The sequence below is a fragment of the Microcaecilia unicolor genome, chromosome 10 (genome assembly GCF_901765095.1).
Source record: "Microcaecilia unicolor chromosome 10, aMicUni1.1, whole genome shotgun sequence".
NCBI classification, from domain to species: Eukaryota; Metazoa; Chordata; class Amphibia; order Gymnophiona; family Siphonopidae; genus Microcaecilia; species Microcaecilia unicolor.
Genome location: NC_044040.1, coordinates 36,362,444 through 36,379,641, shown reverse-complemented (window position 1 = coordinate 36,379,641; position 17,198 = coordinate 36,362,444). Strand labels below are relative to the sequence as shown.

At 44.2% G+C, this 17,198-nt stretch overlaps 1 protein-coding gene across 1 annotated transcript in view; it reads left to right on the top strand.

Moving 5' to 3' along the window:
* COG5 (component of oligomeric golgi complex 5) overlaps positions 1-17,198 on the top strand; it is a 333,667-nt gene that overhangs the window by 190,681 nt on the left and 125,788 nt on the right. Inside the window, exon 7 of the mRNA XM_030216260.1 lies at positions 6,935-7,065. Coding sequence (XP_030072120.1) covers positions 6,935-7,065 — 131 coding nt within the window. The remainder of the gene's footprint in view (positions 1-6,934; positions 7,066-17,198) is intronic.

The window sequence follows — 17,198 nt, the reverse complement described above, 5'->3', positions numbered from 1 at the left end:
GCTCCTACTACATCCCAATGACTCGTTTTTGTGCATTTTTCACTTGTATGTTTTCTTTTTCAAAAATGGACCAAAAGGTAAATGCACAGAGCAAAACATATCTAGGAAGTGGCTATTTTTGAAAGAAAAAGATAGACGTTTTGCTATTTCGAAAATGTCTTTTTTTGCTATTCAGATTCTAGACGTTTTGAGCAAACGGCCAAAGTCGCACTTAGACATCATATTGAAAATACCCCTCATAATGTGCCTTCATTTAAAAGGACTGTCCATGGGAGGAATCACTTGCTGTATGTTCTTTGATGGCTTTTTGAACTTGACTGCTTAGCTAGAAAAGCATGGCTCATATTCTTTCACTTTGATCATTTAGTTTTGCAATCAGACTGGGAACTTTTACTATAGAGTTTCTTTAAATATTGAGATAAGTTGTTTCTGAATCATAAGATGAGGATGCTTTCCTGATGTGGTGAAGTTCGAGCAGTAAAAACAGAAGCAATTGTTTTGTTAAAGCAGCATTGTGTTCTACAGATGGTGCTCTTTTTTTTCCTTGTAAGTATGTTAAATGTATGTTTTGAGTTCTGATTAGCTTTATAACAAACAAAAGTGAAGTTAGCATTGTGATGACTGATCCAAGACCAGTTTAAATTTTCAACTAACTGCATGATGTAGGTCTGTGCTCAAATATGTTTTTATTTGCTATTTGTTTTACTGCATTTATTAATTTTCTTTTGATATATAGGCAAGGATCGCCATTTGGTAACAGGATAATCGATGAGGAAATTTCCCTTTCTTTAATGTACTTTCTCTATTATTCTTATGATTCTAAATGTCTGTTTTCCTTCTTTTTTTGCACTGTATATGGATTATAACTGTAACATGATAAATAGAATTGAGCAGTAAAAACATATTCAAAGTAAATTATATTCAAACTCTAAGCTTCACACAAAAACTGAAGTTGCTTACCTGTACAAGTTGTTCTCTATAAACAACAGGATAAATCAGTCACATGAAGATGTGGGAGAGATTTCAGTTCCAGAAATGATATTCAATGCTGACAAGTCAGTGAAACTGAAACAAATCTCTGTAAACATGGAAGATATCATGGAGCAATTTTACAAATTGAACAGTAGCAAATCACCTGGACTCATGGTATACATCCCAGAGTACTGATAGAATTGAAAAATGAACTTGCAGAGCTACTGTTAGTAATGTAATTTATCTTTAAAATCAAGGATGGTACTGGAAGATTGGAGGGTGGCCAATTTAATACTGATTTTTAAAAAGGGTTCCAGAGGTGATCTGGGAAAATTATAGGGGTATGTTTACTAAGGTGTGTTAATGTTTTTAATGCGTCTGTAAATTTAAGGTGCTCTAAACGCTAACGCGCCTATAGATTTCTATGGGCATGTTAACGTTTAATGTGCGCGTTAAAAACACTAACACGCCCATAGCGCCTCTTAGTAAACATACTAGATAGACTGGTAAGCCAGGTGCCAGGCAAAATGGTGCAGACTATAAAGAACAAAATTACAGAGCATATACATAAGCATGAATTAATGAGATAAAGCCAACATGGATGTAGTAAAGGGAAATCTTGCCTCATCAATCTACTACATTTCTTTGAAGCGGTGCATAAGCATGTGGATAAAGGTGAGCCAGTCAATATTGTGTATCTGGATTTTCAAAAGGCATTTCACAAAGTACCTCATGAAACACTCCTGAGGAAATTAGAAAGTCATGGATAGGAGGCAATGGCCTATTGTGGGTTAAAAACTGGTTAAAAGATAGAAAACAGTCAGCCACTGAAAGACTTGTGCTGGGACTTCACTTAACAAGTAAGATGGACATACATCCAAAACATCTCTTCTTTGAAAATCTAATAAGAAGTTTTTGAACAAAGACAGAAAATCTTTCCAAATTTTCCCAAATGTCTATCTACAGCACTCATATTGTAACAACCATCAATCCCCATATGTTGATTTAAATCTACCAGTTCATTAAAATTGACTTGTGTAAAAGATTGCCTAATTTTGTTTCCTTTATCCTGAAAATATTCTGCTAAATTTTCAGCACTGAGTTGTAGAGATTGAGAAACCAGAAGTACAGTATCTTGGTTAATTTCTCAGAAGTTTGGAAAAAAAAGTTTAGAAGAGTTTCCTGATCTCTCTAGGGGGTCCGTTACAAAGGCACACTAGTGTTTTTAGCGTGCACGAATGATTAGCATGTGCGAAACACTAGAGACACCCATAGGTATACGTGGGCATCTCTAACATTTAGTGCACACTTATTTTTAGCGCACATTAAAAACGCTAGCTCACCTTTGTAAGAGGGGGCCCTAATTTCTTGGTTATAATAAGCCTTCTTTACTTCCTTAATATGTTGTTTATACTTAATTATTCCTCCTTAATATACAAGATAAATCATCAACTTTCTTCCTCCATATCCTCTCCAACCATCGATAGGTTCTTTTCAGCAGCTCAAGGGATTAATTATACCAAGAATTTTTTAGTAACCTGGGCTTTTTTTTCTTTAGTATTTCTAAAGTATCATTTATGGAATCCTCTCAGACTTTAAGACTGAGTCTTGATTACTCATTACAGATCTTATAGGAAATCTCATTCCAAAATTTAGAAGGTTTGACCCTTCTGCTCTGTAACATTTTAGCACTATCACTTGTATAGTTTGTACATTAAACAACTTTAAATAAAAAGAAAGGAAGAAATGATCAGACCAAATTAGCTCATCCCAATGCATATGATTCAAATTGATTAGCCCTGTATATTTAGAGTAAGCTATGAAATCCAATTTATGACCTTTCTGATGTGTAATTAAGGACTGAACTAACACAAGATTCAAGGATTCTAAAAACACAACTAGAAGAGTTATGAGCATGCACAAGTGCTCATGCATATTCCACCCCTGTAGAGGCACTTTAGTTAATCCATAGCTAACATCCATTCTCTAGGAGGTGGCTGGGATTGTGTGGCTGATTTATCCTACTGCCTACAGAGAACATCTGTTACAGGTAAGCAGCTTTGGTTCTCCATCAGCAAGCAGGATGAATCAGTAGCATGGGTAGGTTCTCCCCAGAAAAGGATTGCTTCATTAAATGCCTACTCTTGATGGACCAGAAAAACATATTTTTGCAAAAACTGATTATTGAAAGAGGACCCATTAGGGCTGACAGATTTGAAGCAACCTAAGATCTCTGTAGATTTTACCACCTAGGTAAAAGCATATTTTTTATTCTACTTGCCTCACTGCATTCTGTTCTTGAAGCCTGATCCAAGTAATAATGCGAGGTGAAGGTATGCAGTGAAGACCATGCATTAGCGAATTCTAGTGCCATTAACACATGTTCTTCTACATAATGGGACCTAGTTACTAATCATGTGTGTTGTCTTAGTGCACAATAATATGGTAGTAAATGTTAGTAACTCTAGCCCTTATTTTGTAATTGTGAAGAAAAAGCAACATTCAAATTGAATTTGTAAATTTCTCTGTTTTACATCAATATTCTAATAATCACAAAATTAATTAAAGAATTAAGCAGCTAGGGATTATTTATTTTATTTTATTTATGACATTTATACCACACATTATCCCAGCAGCCTGAGTTTAATGTGGCTAATAATACAGTTAATCAAGACTAAAGTATACACAACAAAGTGAATACAACTACATCATACAGCGTTACAGAGAATAAAAAATAATACTATAGTGCCTGGATCAGACATGGAAACAGCAAGGCAAGAGCAATCAGAGCAGCCTAAACAGGAAGATGAGAGACCGCTTCCAGAAATCTACTAAAGAGGAAGGTTTTTAGCATTTTTCGAAATGTCATGTAATCACATTGACCGTGGACAGATTTAGGAAGTTGGGGAAGTCCCTTGAGATTTCTGAACCCCCTGCATCACGCAGAGCCTGATCGCTGTGCAGAGTGAAGAGAAGCAGTTTCAGGCATCACTGTGGTAGGAAATAAAATACTCTTTAGGGGGGGGCACCATGGTAACCTGGCACCCGGGATTTGTTGAGCCCTACTATAGGTGATAACCTTTTTATTAGACTAACAGTGTATTTTTGACAAGCTTTCAAGAGTTATCTTTTTATTAGACCAGTAGAGGAACCAGTGTAGTTGCACTGGGATTAAATAGTACAGACTAAATAGTATATCTTCAAATTTCTCATGGGGTGGGATTTCTGGCTATAATTGAAAATCAGAAGCCTTAATTATATTTAATATCATCAAAACATGCATGTAAAATTAACAGCTCAGTCCTGTAAATACCTTACTTAGACTGGAGAAAATGATATATTGACAAAGTGCATGAGAATGATCTTGCAAGATGTCACCTGCCAGACGTGCTTCTATCCATATACACTTTAATGAGTAGCATCTTTAGCAACAAGGGGCTTAAATTTAAATTCAGGGCCAGATTCTTTAAATGACGCCAAAAATTCAATGCCAAAAACTTTGGTGCTCAATGCTATTTTATAAAGGGTGTTCGGGATAAGCACTCAGCCTTGGGTGTGAGGACTTACCCACCAGCTGAAAACTGGTGTAAATCTTGGGCATGCAAATTAGAAATGGATCCCCACTATTCTGTAACACTGTGTGCATTTTTTTGAATGCCTCTGACCTGCCCATGCCCATCCCATGGTCACGCCCCTTTTGAATTGTTCATTTTCAAATTTAGGCGCCCATTGTTACATAACAGCCCATAGCCAGATTGGCATCCAAATCATAGCTAGTGCCAATTAAGTGCTTGTTTAATAGAGCTGTACCAAATATAGCATATTTTACTATTCAGCCAAATGTGAATACCGAATACGAATAATGGGCATTGAGCTACATAATAAAAGAAGCAATGTGAAATCTGAGTTCAAATGTTTATTTCAGTAGGATTTAGCACAGTAGAGCCCCGGATTATTTGTATTTGAACTTAAATCACTATTCAGCTGAATACAAATAATATATTTGGGGCACTTTTCAGGGCCGACTAGAATTGAATATGGCTATTTGATACAACCCTGCTTGTTAGCTCCAGTAATTAAATCATTGGAGCTCACTAATTATTTTGAGTGCCCTTTATAGAATCTGGGGGTGAATGTATAGTCATGTTTAGCACAAATTTTCTTTTCAGTGTTCTGTTTTACAGTTGTATGCAATCAGCACCTTAAATAAGCATACATATTTTAAATAAGCAAACATTTTTAGTGTTTTTAGCATAAAAATGCAAATGTTTGCTCATTGTAAATACATATATTATTGAATAATATCAGTAGGCTGCAATTAATGCAGTGTTGGACTTGGCTTTCATCCTGTGCTTGGAACTTTACCAGTTTATTGCAAGAACCTTGCTCAACTTGTTGAGGATTGTCCCATATATAAACTGAGTTAAGTCTTTGCTTTGGTGAATCTTGATTCCTGTCATTAACTCTGAAAGAATATTAATCACCTTTTCACTGTAAACTTAAAGCACACATGCTGACTGATGGAATTACAAATTAAAGTGATCTTTAAGGAAATAAAAAAATAGTACAGATATGTAAACATATATCTAGAGTATACAGTTGAGGAAAGAGAATATTTGCTAAAAAAAAAAAAATTAGCATTACCTTGTAGCTGTCACGGTGAGCAACAGCAAATTGGCAGTACCTTTATTTATAGATAGGAATTATAAGTAATTGGAGTTGAAGCTTATTGTGAAGTAATAAGGAATGAATTTGCTTTTCACCACTTGTCTTTTATAATTAGGTGAGTAAAGAGTTTGAAAATGCTTTTAGATTAAAACAAGCAAATATTTTCTCATGTTTTGTAATTAAGTTGAGATGAATTCTCTATTGAGAACACAGGATTAAATCAACCACACTTGTGGGTGCATCGCCACCACACTGCTGGGCTGTACCTGTGTAGCACAGCAGAATCCCACCAAATGAGATGGATGGTGTCTTCAGCTGCTCATCTTTGGTCAGTGCTGCTGAAGGAAATCTGCAAAACAGGCACCTGGTTGTTGGTTCATGCCTTTGCATCCCACTGCTGGCTGGGTAATATGTGGTTAAAGGACAGCAGATTAGGACAGCTGTCCTTGAAGGATTATTCAGTATTTTGGGGTCCTTTTACTAAACTATGTTGGGTTTTCTCTGTAGACAGCAGAATGAATCAGACACATACTCCCACCTGTTATCTTGGAGAGTTGACTCCCAGGTTTTGCAAGAGGACTGTGGAACTAGCCTCACATGCTGAAACACTGGCACCTACTCAGATGGCTTTTTTGTTCTATGTGAGCCTAAGAGGGCTTTATCTATGTAGGTGCCATTACTTGATGTCAGCCGCAAGTGAAGCCAGTATATCCTGATGCCTATGGAAGGCCCCCATTAGAGGTTAACAACAACAAAAAAAAGCGCCTTACACTTGTGTTTATTTTAATTTGTTGTTGAGCAGAGAACCACATCCAGCACAAATTCCTAAAAATTAAATTCTTCCCATCATTCATTCCTAATATTGCAAAAGCATTAATATGGCAAAAGCATTAAAAAATCACTATTTTCTTAAGTGCAATAATTTAAGATTCTTTCTGAGCCAGGATTCAAAATGACCAGGAATTGTGCATAAGGGGAAGGCAGTAGATAATGAGAATTATCCAAGAGATATAGTTTGTGATTATCATTCCTTTATCATCTCCATGTATGAAGGATTGGAGAGAATACAGTTTGGAGTGTAGAGAGGGGAAGATGCCTCAGCACAGAAAAGCAGTAAATGGAAAACTGTTTTATCCTGTAGATCACAAAGGGTTTCTTCCATTCTTTGTTGACAAAATTGTTTTTAAAACATGGCCTACATTTTTAATGAAACATATATATTTTCAGCATGCTTCAGCATCAAAAATGTTAAAGCAAATTTGGTTATTTTATTTATTTATTTTTATTGTTACAGATTATCTTTCTCAGGGCATCGATCTCTCTGGAATAGATGTGATAGAAAATGACTTACTTTTTATTGCACGAGCTCGGCTTGAGGTAGAAAATCAGGCTAAACGTTTACTTGAGCAGGGTGTTGAGACACAGGTAAAATACTATTTGTTATTAATTATGATTTTAAAAATTGATAAGATCTGGAAATGTTAAAGTGGTATAAAATATAGACATCTATGATAGTTTATGCAACAGGATTGAAATAAAAACTTAAGTGTAAGAATATTTGGGCCTGTTTACTAGAGTGCATTAAGCACTTAATACGCGGTAAAACACATAGTAACTGCTCATACAAAACCACATTAAGGGGTTTTATGTTATAGCAATTTCTGCATTACATGTTTTTCAGGTTGGGGGCCGTGGCATGGATGGAAAATGGGCATGGAAGTGGTAGCTAGCGTGCTACGCTTACTGCACGCTAACTGGCTAATGCACAGTTAACGTGAGAGCACTTGCCTCCTAAAGAGGAAGCGCTAAGTGCACCCACATTAAGTGTAGCCAGGTACCACGTGCTAATTTGCACTTCACTACGGGACCTGGATAAGGAAATGCTGGTTCTGCCCCCACTGGTTGCCACGTAAAATTTGCAGCCACTGCGTGATATATTCCCACATTAAGCTGTAGTAACTATACATTTTACTGCAGTTTAGTAAAATGCCCTGTTGTTATCTTATGTATAGCATGCTAAATGTATTCTGTGATAATTCATTTGTTTACAGTCTTCCTGCTATAAAGAACATAGGGCCATGTATACTAAAGTTTAGCGCACAATAACAGATATTAGTATGTACTAAGTGCTATGTGACCCATAAGAAAACAAATGGGCCATACTGCACTTAGCGCATTCTAATGTCTGTTAGCATGTGTTAAGCTTCAGTAGGTTTGGCCCTTAGTTTGAGGTTTTGAATATAAAGAGACCATAATTTGCAAATTTACACAGAGATATATTATTTTTCAATCAAGAGGAAATAGGCAGTCTTATATGGGGAAATAAGGTATATATTATAATACTGTAATAATTAGAAAAAATGACTCTACATTAAGGACTACATTCTATATATGACACCTAAAAAATCGGCATCAAAACAGAATCCACTTAGGCTTATTCTGTGAGTTAAGCATACTTTATAGAATAAGCCTAAAGTTTTGCGTGGTTTATAGAATACACCAATTGCCCGTCCGCACGATTAAATTTAGTCACGGGCAATTACGCCAAGTAAAACTTGGCATAAATGCTGACACCTAAATTACATGCGGACCAGGTATATTCTATAACCATGTGTATAGATTTTAGAAATGCCCACAACCTGCCCATTCCACTCCATGGCCAAGCCCCATTTTGAACTACACGGCTTAGAATTTATGCACATCTTGTTATAGAATATGCTTAGACAGTTCTGCATGTAAATTCTAATTAATGCCAATTATTGTCATTGCTTGTTAAAATTAGTGTCAATAATTGCTTAAGTGGCAATTATCAGCACTAACTGGCTTATCTAATTAAGTTGCATGCGCTAATCCAGAATATGACTGGATTTGCACACGCAACTTAAGTCGCACTGCACTCGACAGAAACGGCACTATCTAAAGTCTGCAATGGCCTACTCCTCGCCAAATCCAAAGGTCACTACTCCATACTCATCCTCCTCGACCTATCCGCCGCCTTTGACACTGTCAATCATAACTTACTTCTTGACACTCTGTCCTCCTTTGGATTCCAGGGCTCTGCCCTCTCCTGGTTCTCCTCTTATCTCGCCCATCGTACCTTCAGAGTACACTCTAATGGTTCGTCCACGACCCCTATCCCGCTCTCTGTCGGAGTCCCCCAGGGATCTGTCCTTGGACCCCTCCTTTTTTCAATCTACACCTCTTCCCTGGGCTCCCTGATCTCATCTCATGGCTTCCACTACCATCTTTATGCTGACGACACCCAGCTTTATCTCTCCACACCAGACATCACTGCGGAAACCCAGGCCAAAGTATCGGCCTGCTTATCCAACATTGCTGCATGGATGTCCAATCGCCACCTGAAACTGAACATGGCTAAGACCGAACTTCTTGTCTTCCCACCCAAACCCACTTCTCCTCTCCCTCCACTCTCTATCTCAGTTGATAACACCCTCATCGTCCCCGTCTCATCTGCCCGCAACCTCGGTGTCATCTTCGACTCCTCCCTCTCCTTCTCTGCACATATCCAGCAGATAGCCAAGACCTGTCACTTCTTCCTCTATAACATTAGCAAAATTCGCCCTTTCCTCTCTGAGCACACCACCCAAACTCTCATCCACTCTCTCATTACCTCTCGCCTTGACTACTGCAACCTACTCCTCACTGGCCTCCCACTTAGCCATATATCCCCCCTTCAGTCCATTCAGAACTTGGCTACACGTCTTATCTTCCGCCTGGACCGATATACTCATATCACCCCTCTCCTCAAGTCACTTCACTGGCTTCCGATCAGGTACCGCATACAGTTCAAGCTTCTCCTACTAACCTACAAATGCACTCGATCTGCAGCCCCTCCTTACCTCTCTACCCTCATCTACCCTTACGTTCCTACCCGTAACCTCCACTCTCAAGACAAATCCCTCCTTTCAGTACCCTTCTCCACCACCGCCAACTCCAGGCTCCGCCCTTTCTGCCTCGCCTCACCTCATGCGTGGAACAAACTCCCTGAGCCCGTACGCCAAGCCCCCTCCCTGCCCATCTTCAAATCACTGCTCAAAGCCCACCTCTTCAATGTCGCCTTCGGCACCTAACCACCACACTTCTACTCAGAAATCTAGACTACACCAACTTGACATTTTGTCCTTTAGATTGTAAGCTCCTCTGAGCAGGGACCGCCCTTCTTTGTTAAATTGTACAGCGCTGCCTACCCCTAGTAGCGCTCTAGAAATGTTAAGTAGTAGTAGTAGTAAGTTGCACTATATAGACTATGGGGTAAAAGTGTAAAGTTAGGTTCCTAAAGAGTTTGCACTAAGTGCAACTTCTATAAAAACATTTATGCACGTAATTGCCTTTATAGAATACAAGCATAAGTCTGCATTTACGTGCCTAACGTGAGACGCAAGCACTTACAGTAGCTCAGTGGTTGGTATAAATGCTGACACCTAACTGCTGTTAGGCGTGTAACTGATAGTGCTAGGCATGCCCCTGAGCTATCCATACCACTCTCACGTCCACACCTCCTAGCAGTTGTTGAAAGGAATTGCTAATGTTATATAATACTGACTAATTACAGTTACGTTCATAATTGCATATTAGTGCCATTTAATGCCAGTTAACTATGCTTATAGCCAATATTGATTTAATGCAAATTATCACCTCATTTAACAATTAAATTGCATACATAATTGGCATGCTTAACAATACTCCTGGTACTTGCCGCTATATATGTATCATCAAAAATTCACCTGAGGCAAGTATAACTCTCTATATGATACTTTCTAGGATGTAGAGGAAAAGACTTCAGAAACTCGGTAACAGCTGATATCTATTTTTTTTTTTTTTGTTACATTTGTACCCCACGCTTTCCCACTCATGGCAGGCTCTATGTGGCAGGCAATGGAGGGTTAAGCGACTTGCCCAGAGTCACAAGGAGCTGCCTGTGCCGGGAATCGAACTCAGTTCCTCAGTTCCCCAGGACCAAAGTCCACCACCCTAACCACTAGGCCACTCCTCCATTTGATTAATGCAGCCAACCGCTTTGCTCTGCGTGAGCTAAATTTTATGCTCACGCTGGCGAGAATCGTCATCAGTCAAAAAACCTCTATTGACACTGTATTAGAATCTTAAATATAATTATTTCTACAGTGTGAAATAGTACAGCATTGGTACTTAGCTGTGGTCTGTGCTGAGACTGTTGAGAATGCCCACGCCCGACAGCGAGCTCCTGTTTCGCTCAGTGCTTCATAAGGAGCTGGACCTCACATCTTCTCAGAGCAACTTCCAGAGCCACAGTCTGTCTTTTTTTTGGTTTTGGTTTTTTTGGTTTTTGGATTCTCGCCAGCGTGAGCATTAAATTTAGCTCACGCAGAGCAAAGCGGTCGGCTGCATTAATCAAATAGATATCAGCTGTTACCGAGTTTCTGAAGTCTCTTCCTCTACATTCTAGAAAGTATCATATAGAGAGTTCCATATCATCAAGCTGATCAATCCATAGACTGGTGGGTTGTGTCCATCTACCAATCTACCAGCAGGTGGAGATAGAGAGCAAACTTTTGCCTCCCTATATGTGGTCATGTGCTGCCGGAAACTCCCCAGTATGTTCTCTATCTCAGCAGGTGGTGGTCACACACAGCAGCAGCTCTGGCTAGGCCTCCAAGCCTAATCCTTAGGTTTTGTTGAGGCCTGGGGTTGAGGGCTCTTTTGAGCAAGTGCAAACCTGGTGGTGCCAGGTCCCTCCTTTTCTCCCCCCTCCCGCTGGCTCCGTTAAAAAAAAAAATTTTAAACGTCCTTAAAGGCGTTTATTTCGACGTTTATTTAAACGTTCATTGCAGCTACTCACTGGGACACCAGTTCGTTACAGCTCGGAGCGGCAAGCAGGTAATTTTACCTTTTTATAGCGGGCAGGGGGTTCCCCGATTCTTCTCCTCGTGGCATATGGCGTCGGAGGGCGAGGGCGCAAAGGGTCGCTCCCCGGATCGCTGGAGCGCTTCTAGAGGGGATGCGGGGGTTTTACAGCCTGATTCGCCCTTGATGGGTGACAGTTTAGTGACCGATGAATGTCCCGGTCCTTCCTCCGGCGTGGCGGTTTTTCCCGCCATAAACGCCCATCCCCCGCTCCTCGCCTCCGCCATCTTGGCCGGCCACGCGGCTCGGACGGCTTCTTCGTGGGCCGCCCTTGAGGTTGGAGACATTAATGCCATGAACGCCCTTAATTTGGGCGACGGCACAAAAGCGGCTAAAGTTAAGCACCGTTCTTCCCGCGCGGCTCCTTCACGGAGTGTCGCGCCGGACGCCATTTTGGATGCGCAGCATGTCTCTCCCCCGCTCTTGCGAGCGCCGGTTGAGGGTGCGTCTAGGGCTGTTGCCCAGGCTGCGGAAGTGCACAGTCTGGGGGGTTTCTCCCCCGAGTTTGTTTTGCTGCTGCATCAGGCTTTCCTCATGCAAAACGCTGCCCCTGCTCCCTCGTCTGGTAAAGAGGTTGAGGTTCCCAGAGGTAACGCCCTCGGGTTGATTCCCAGGCCTTGGAGGACTTTGTCTCCTCCGATGTAGATGAGGGCAGCGTGTCTGAGGTCTCCCAACGGTCCTTTGCGGATTCCTTGGAGGAGATAGATCCCCGCTCGGTTGGAGCGGATGACCCCTCTGCAGCGCGGCTTTTTAGCCCAGAGGATTTGCCCAACCTGTTGTTACAGGCCATGGACACTTTGAAGATTTCCTCTCCGGAGGACGTCTCTCCCTCAGCCCCTGTTGGCTCTGCCATTATGCTGGGGACGAAGCGCCCGCCTAGAACCTTCCACGTGCATGATGCCATGCACACCTTAATTTCGGCTCAATGGGATGTCCCGGAAGCGAGCCTCAAAGTGGCTAGGGCTATGTCCCGCCTCTATCCTTTGCCTGAAAGTGAACGTGAGGCCTATCTGTGGCCTACCGTGGATTCTTTAATCACTGCGGTGACTAAGAAAACGGCTTTGCCGGTGGAAGGTGGCACGGCCCTAAAGGACGCCCAAGACAGAAGATTGGAGGCGGCCTTAAGGTCGTCCTTTTAGGCGACTGCTTTAAGTTTGCAGGCCTCGGTTTGCGGTTCCTATGTGGCCAGGGCGTGCCTGACTATGGTGCAGCGGGCTTCCCCCTCGGATCATTCCTTGAGGGCTGATTGGCCGGCCCAGGAATCGGGCCTAGCCTATTTGGCAGACTTGCTGTATGATGTCTTGAGAGCCTCAGCTAAAGGCATGGCTCAGACAGTCTCTGCGCGGCGGTGGCTTTGGCTGAAACATTGGTCTGCTGACCGCGCCTCTAAATCCCGCCTGGCTAGATTGCCTTTTAAAGGCAAGCTGCTCTTTGGGGTCGAGCTGGACAAAATCGTGACCGATCTCGGCAGGTCTAAGGGCAAGAAATTACCAGAGGTCAGGGCTCGGGCTAGTACTCGTCCCGGTACCTTCAGAGGACGGTTGCAGGAAGCCCGTCTGTACCGCCCGGGCAAGCGGGCTCCTCTGCCCCTTCTTCCTTCAAGAGGAATTTCTCCCCCAAGCAGCATTCTTTTCGCAGAGACCGCCGTCCCGGAGGTGCTCCCTCCGGTCCTCCCCCAGGGTCTCGTACCCGATGACGGGGCCTTGGTCCACGCCCCAGTGCAGATTGGAGGACGGCTGTCCTCGTTTCTGGGCGAGTGGACCACAATAACTTCAGACGCGTGGGTGCTGGAATTCATCAGAGACGGCTACAAGCTAGAGTTCTGCCGACCCTTAAAAGCGGGTTCGTACTCTCTCCCTGCAAGTCTCCGGTCAAAGCTGTGGCAGTGCAGCAGACCTTGGACAATCTGATCCGCCTGGGCGCGGTCGTTCCGGTGCCAGAAAGTCAGCTTGGCAAGGGACGTTACTCCATTTACTTTGTGGTACCAAAGAAAGGAGGTTCTGTCCGGCCTATCCTCGACCTCAAGGGGTCAATCGGGCCTTGAAAGTGCGGCACTTTCGCATGGAGACTCTCCGCTCTGTTATAGCGGCAGTGAAGGCAGGAGAGTTCCTGGCATCCTTGGGCATCAAGGAAGCGTACCTGCATATTCCCATCTGGCCTCCTCTTCAACGCTTTCTGCGTTTTGCAGTCCTGGGACGACATTTCCAGTTCAGAGCCCTCCCATTCGGGTTGGCTACTGCTCCGCGGACCTTTTCCAAAGTAATGGTGGTCATCGCGGCCTTCCTACGAAAGGAAGGGGTACAAGTCCATCCTTATCTGGACGACTGGTTGATCCGAGCCCCCTCTTATGCAGAGTGCGGCAAGCTGTGAACCGGGTAGTTGCTCTTTTGAGCTCCCTGGGATGGATCATCAACTGGGAGAAGAGCCAGCTGCGCCCGACTCAGTCCCTGGAGTACCTGGGAGTTCGATTCGACACCCAAGTGGGCAGAGTGTTCCTGCCAGACAATCGAATTGTCAAACTTCAGGCTCAAGTGGACCAGTTCCTAGTAGCCTCTCCTCCTCGGGATTGGGACTATGTGCAGCTGTTGGGCTCGATGTCGGCCATGATGGAAGTAGTGCCCTGGGCCAGGGCTCATATGAGACCACTTCAACAATCTTTGCTGCGGCGCTGGACTCCGATGTCGGAGGATTATGCTGTGCGCCTTCCCTTGGACCCAGCAGTGCCCAAGGCGATGAGCTGGTGGATGCAGACAGACAAGTTGTCTGCGGGAATGCCTCTGGTGACCCCAGAGTGGATTGTCGTCACGACGGACGCCTCTTTATCGGGCTGGGGAGCCCACTACTTGGGAAGGACAGCGCAGGGGCTCTGGTCTCCTGCAGAGGCAAAGTGGTCTATCAACCTCCTGGAACTCAGAGCCATTCGGTTGGCGCTTTTGGAGTTCATCCCGGTACTGGTGTTGAAGCCTGTACGGGTCCTGTCAGACAATGCCACGGCTGTGGTCTATGTCAACCGCCAGGGAGGTACCAAGAGCGCCCCTCTAGCCAAGGAGGCTATGAATCTTTGCCAGTGGGCGGAAGCGAACCTGGAGCAGCTTTCAGCGGCCCACATTGCCGGAGTCATGAATGTCAAGGCGGTCTTTCTCAGTCGCCATACCTTGGAGCCCGGAGACTGGCAACTATCTGCTCAGGCGTTCTTGGACATCACGAAGCGCTGGGGCCAGCCGAGCCTAGTTCTGATGGCGTCATCGGCCAATTGCCAAGTGCCGCGCTTTTTCAGCAGAGGACGGGACCCTCGATCCCTGGGAGTAGATGCTCTTCTCCAACAGTGGCCGACACAAGAGCTCCTCTATGTGTTCCCGCCCTGGCCCATGTTGGGCAGGGTGCTAGACCGGGTGGCAAAGCATCCCGGCAGGGTAATCCGGGTGGGTCCGGATTGGCCCAGACGTCCCTGGTATGCGGACTTGATCAGGCTCTCAGTCGACGATCCTCTGCGGCTGTCAGTGGAGCAGGGCCTGTTACATCAGGGTCCCGTGGTGATGGAGGATCCCTCCCCCTTTGGTCTTACGGCCTGGCTATTGAGCGGCAGCGTCTGAGGAAGAAGGGCTTCTCAGACAAGGTCATCGCCACTATGCTAAGAGCGAGGAAGCGCTCTACTTCTACTGCTTACGCCAGGGTTTGGCGTATGTTTGCAGCGTGGTGTGAAGCAGGCTCACTTTCTCCCTTCACTGCTCCAATTTCTTCAGTGTTGGCGTTCCTGCAAGAAGGTCTGGAGAAAGGCCTGTCGCTCAGTTCCCTTAAAGTCCAGGTAGCGGCTCTGGCTTGCTTCAGGGGCCGCCTGAAGGGTGCTTCCCTGGCTTCGCAGCCAGATGTGGTGCGCTTTCTCAAGGGAGTTAATCACCTGCGCCCTCCTCTGCACTCAGTGGTGCCTGCGTGGAATCTCAACCTGGTGCTAAGAGCGTTGCAGAAGCCGCCTTTTGAACCCTTGTCAAGGGCATTTCTGAAAGACCTGACGTGGAAAGCAGTCTTTTTGGTGGCTATCACTTCAACCAGAAGAGTTTCCGAGCTCCAGGCGCTCTCATGTCGAGAGCCTTTTCTGCAGTTCACTGAGGCAGGAGTGACTATTCGCACAGTGCCTTCCTTTCTGCCCAAGATTGTTTCTCGCTTCCATGTGAATCAGCAGCTCTGTCTCCCTTCCTTTCGTAGGGAGGACTACCCAGAGGAGTACTCTGCTCTTAAATATCTGGATGTGAGGCGAGTCATCATCAGATACTTGGAAGTGACCAATGATTTCCGGAAATCGGATCATCTGTTTGTCCTGTTTGCAGGTCCTCGTAAGGGTCTGCAGGCTGCTAAGCCTACAGTGGCAAGATGGGTCAAGGAAGCCATTGCAGCGGCTTATGTGGCCGCAAGGAAGGTGCCGCCTATCCAGCTGAAGGCTCACTCCACGAGAGCTCAGGCGGCCTCGATGGCAGAGGCCGGATCCGTCTCCTTGGAAGAGATATGCAAGGCGGCAACTTGGGCTTCGGCTCATACATTCTCCAAGCATTACCGTTTGACGGTGGCTGCACGGGCGGAGGCCCGGTTTGGAGCTTCAGTGTTGAGGTCAGGGATTTCAATGTCCCGCCCTGGGTGAGTACTGCTTCGGTACATCCCACCAGTCTATGGATTGATCAGCTTGATGATATGGAAGGTAAAATTATGTATAATCATACCTGATAATTTTCTTTCCATTAATCATAGCTGATCAATCCATAGCCCCTCCCAGATATCTGTACTGTTTTTATTCTGGTTGCATTTCAGGTTCAAGTTTAGTCTTCAGTTACTTCAGAAAGACTTCGTGTTCAAGTTTTTTCACTTGGATTCTTCAAGAGTTGAGACGAGTTTGTGTTACAGTGAGCTGCTGCATTCCTCTCCCCTCCGTTTTACAGGGCTGGATTGAGATTTAAATTCTGCCGGCACTCCCTCCCGCTTCGTGCGGCTGTAGGGCAGCTTTGTACCCCTCCCGCTTCGGCGGTGTTAGGGTCAGTCAGCTCCTCCCGCGGTTGCGGTTGCAGGATAAGCCAGATCCCCCCGCATCGGCGGGTGTGGTGTCCCTCCCCCGCTCCGCGGGGATGAGCTGGACGGATTCCCCTCCCCCACTTGTGTGGGGATGAGCTGGGTTAATTCCCCTCCCCCGTTTCGGCGGTGGTGAGCTGGGCAGAGTGTCCCTTCGTGGGTGTAATTCTCTAAGTGCTGAGTCCTGCGGATGGAGCTTTGATATCGACATACTGAGGAGTTTCCGGCAGCACATGACCACATATAGGGAGGCAAAAGTTTGCTCTCTATCTCCACCTGCTGGTAGATTGGTAGATGGACACAACCCACCAGTCTATGGATTGATCAGCTATGATTAATGGAAAGAAAATTATCAGGTATGATTATACATAATTTTACCTTATACTTGCCTCAGGTGAATTTTTTATGATACATAATTGGCAGTATTCTGGAATCTGTGCTTGTAATTTTACACAAAAATGCACACACAAGATTATAGAATTAGGGGGTTTAGCCACTTTTATATTTATATTGAATTGCTTGAGAAATATGGTTACCTCTAATCCACAATTTCAGTGATATTAGGAAGATCACTTAGGACATATGGTAGGATTATTTAT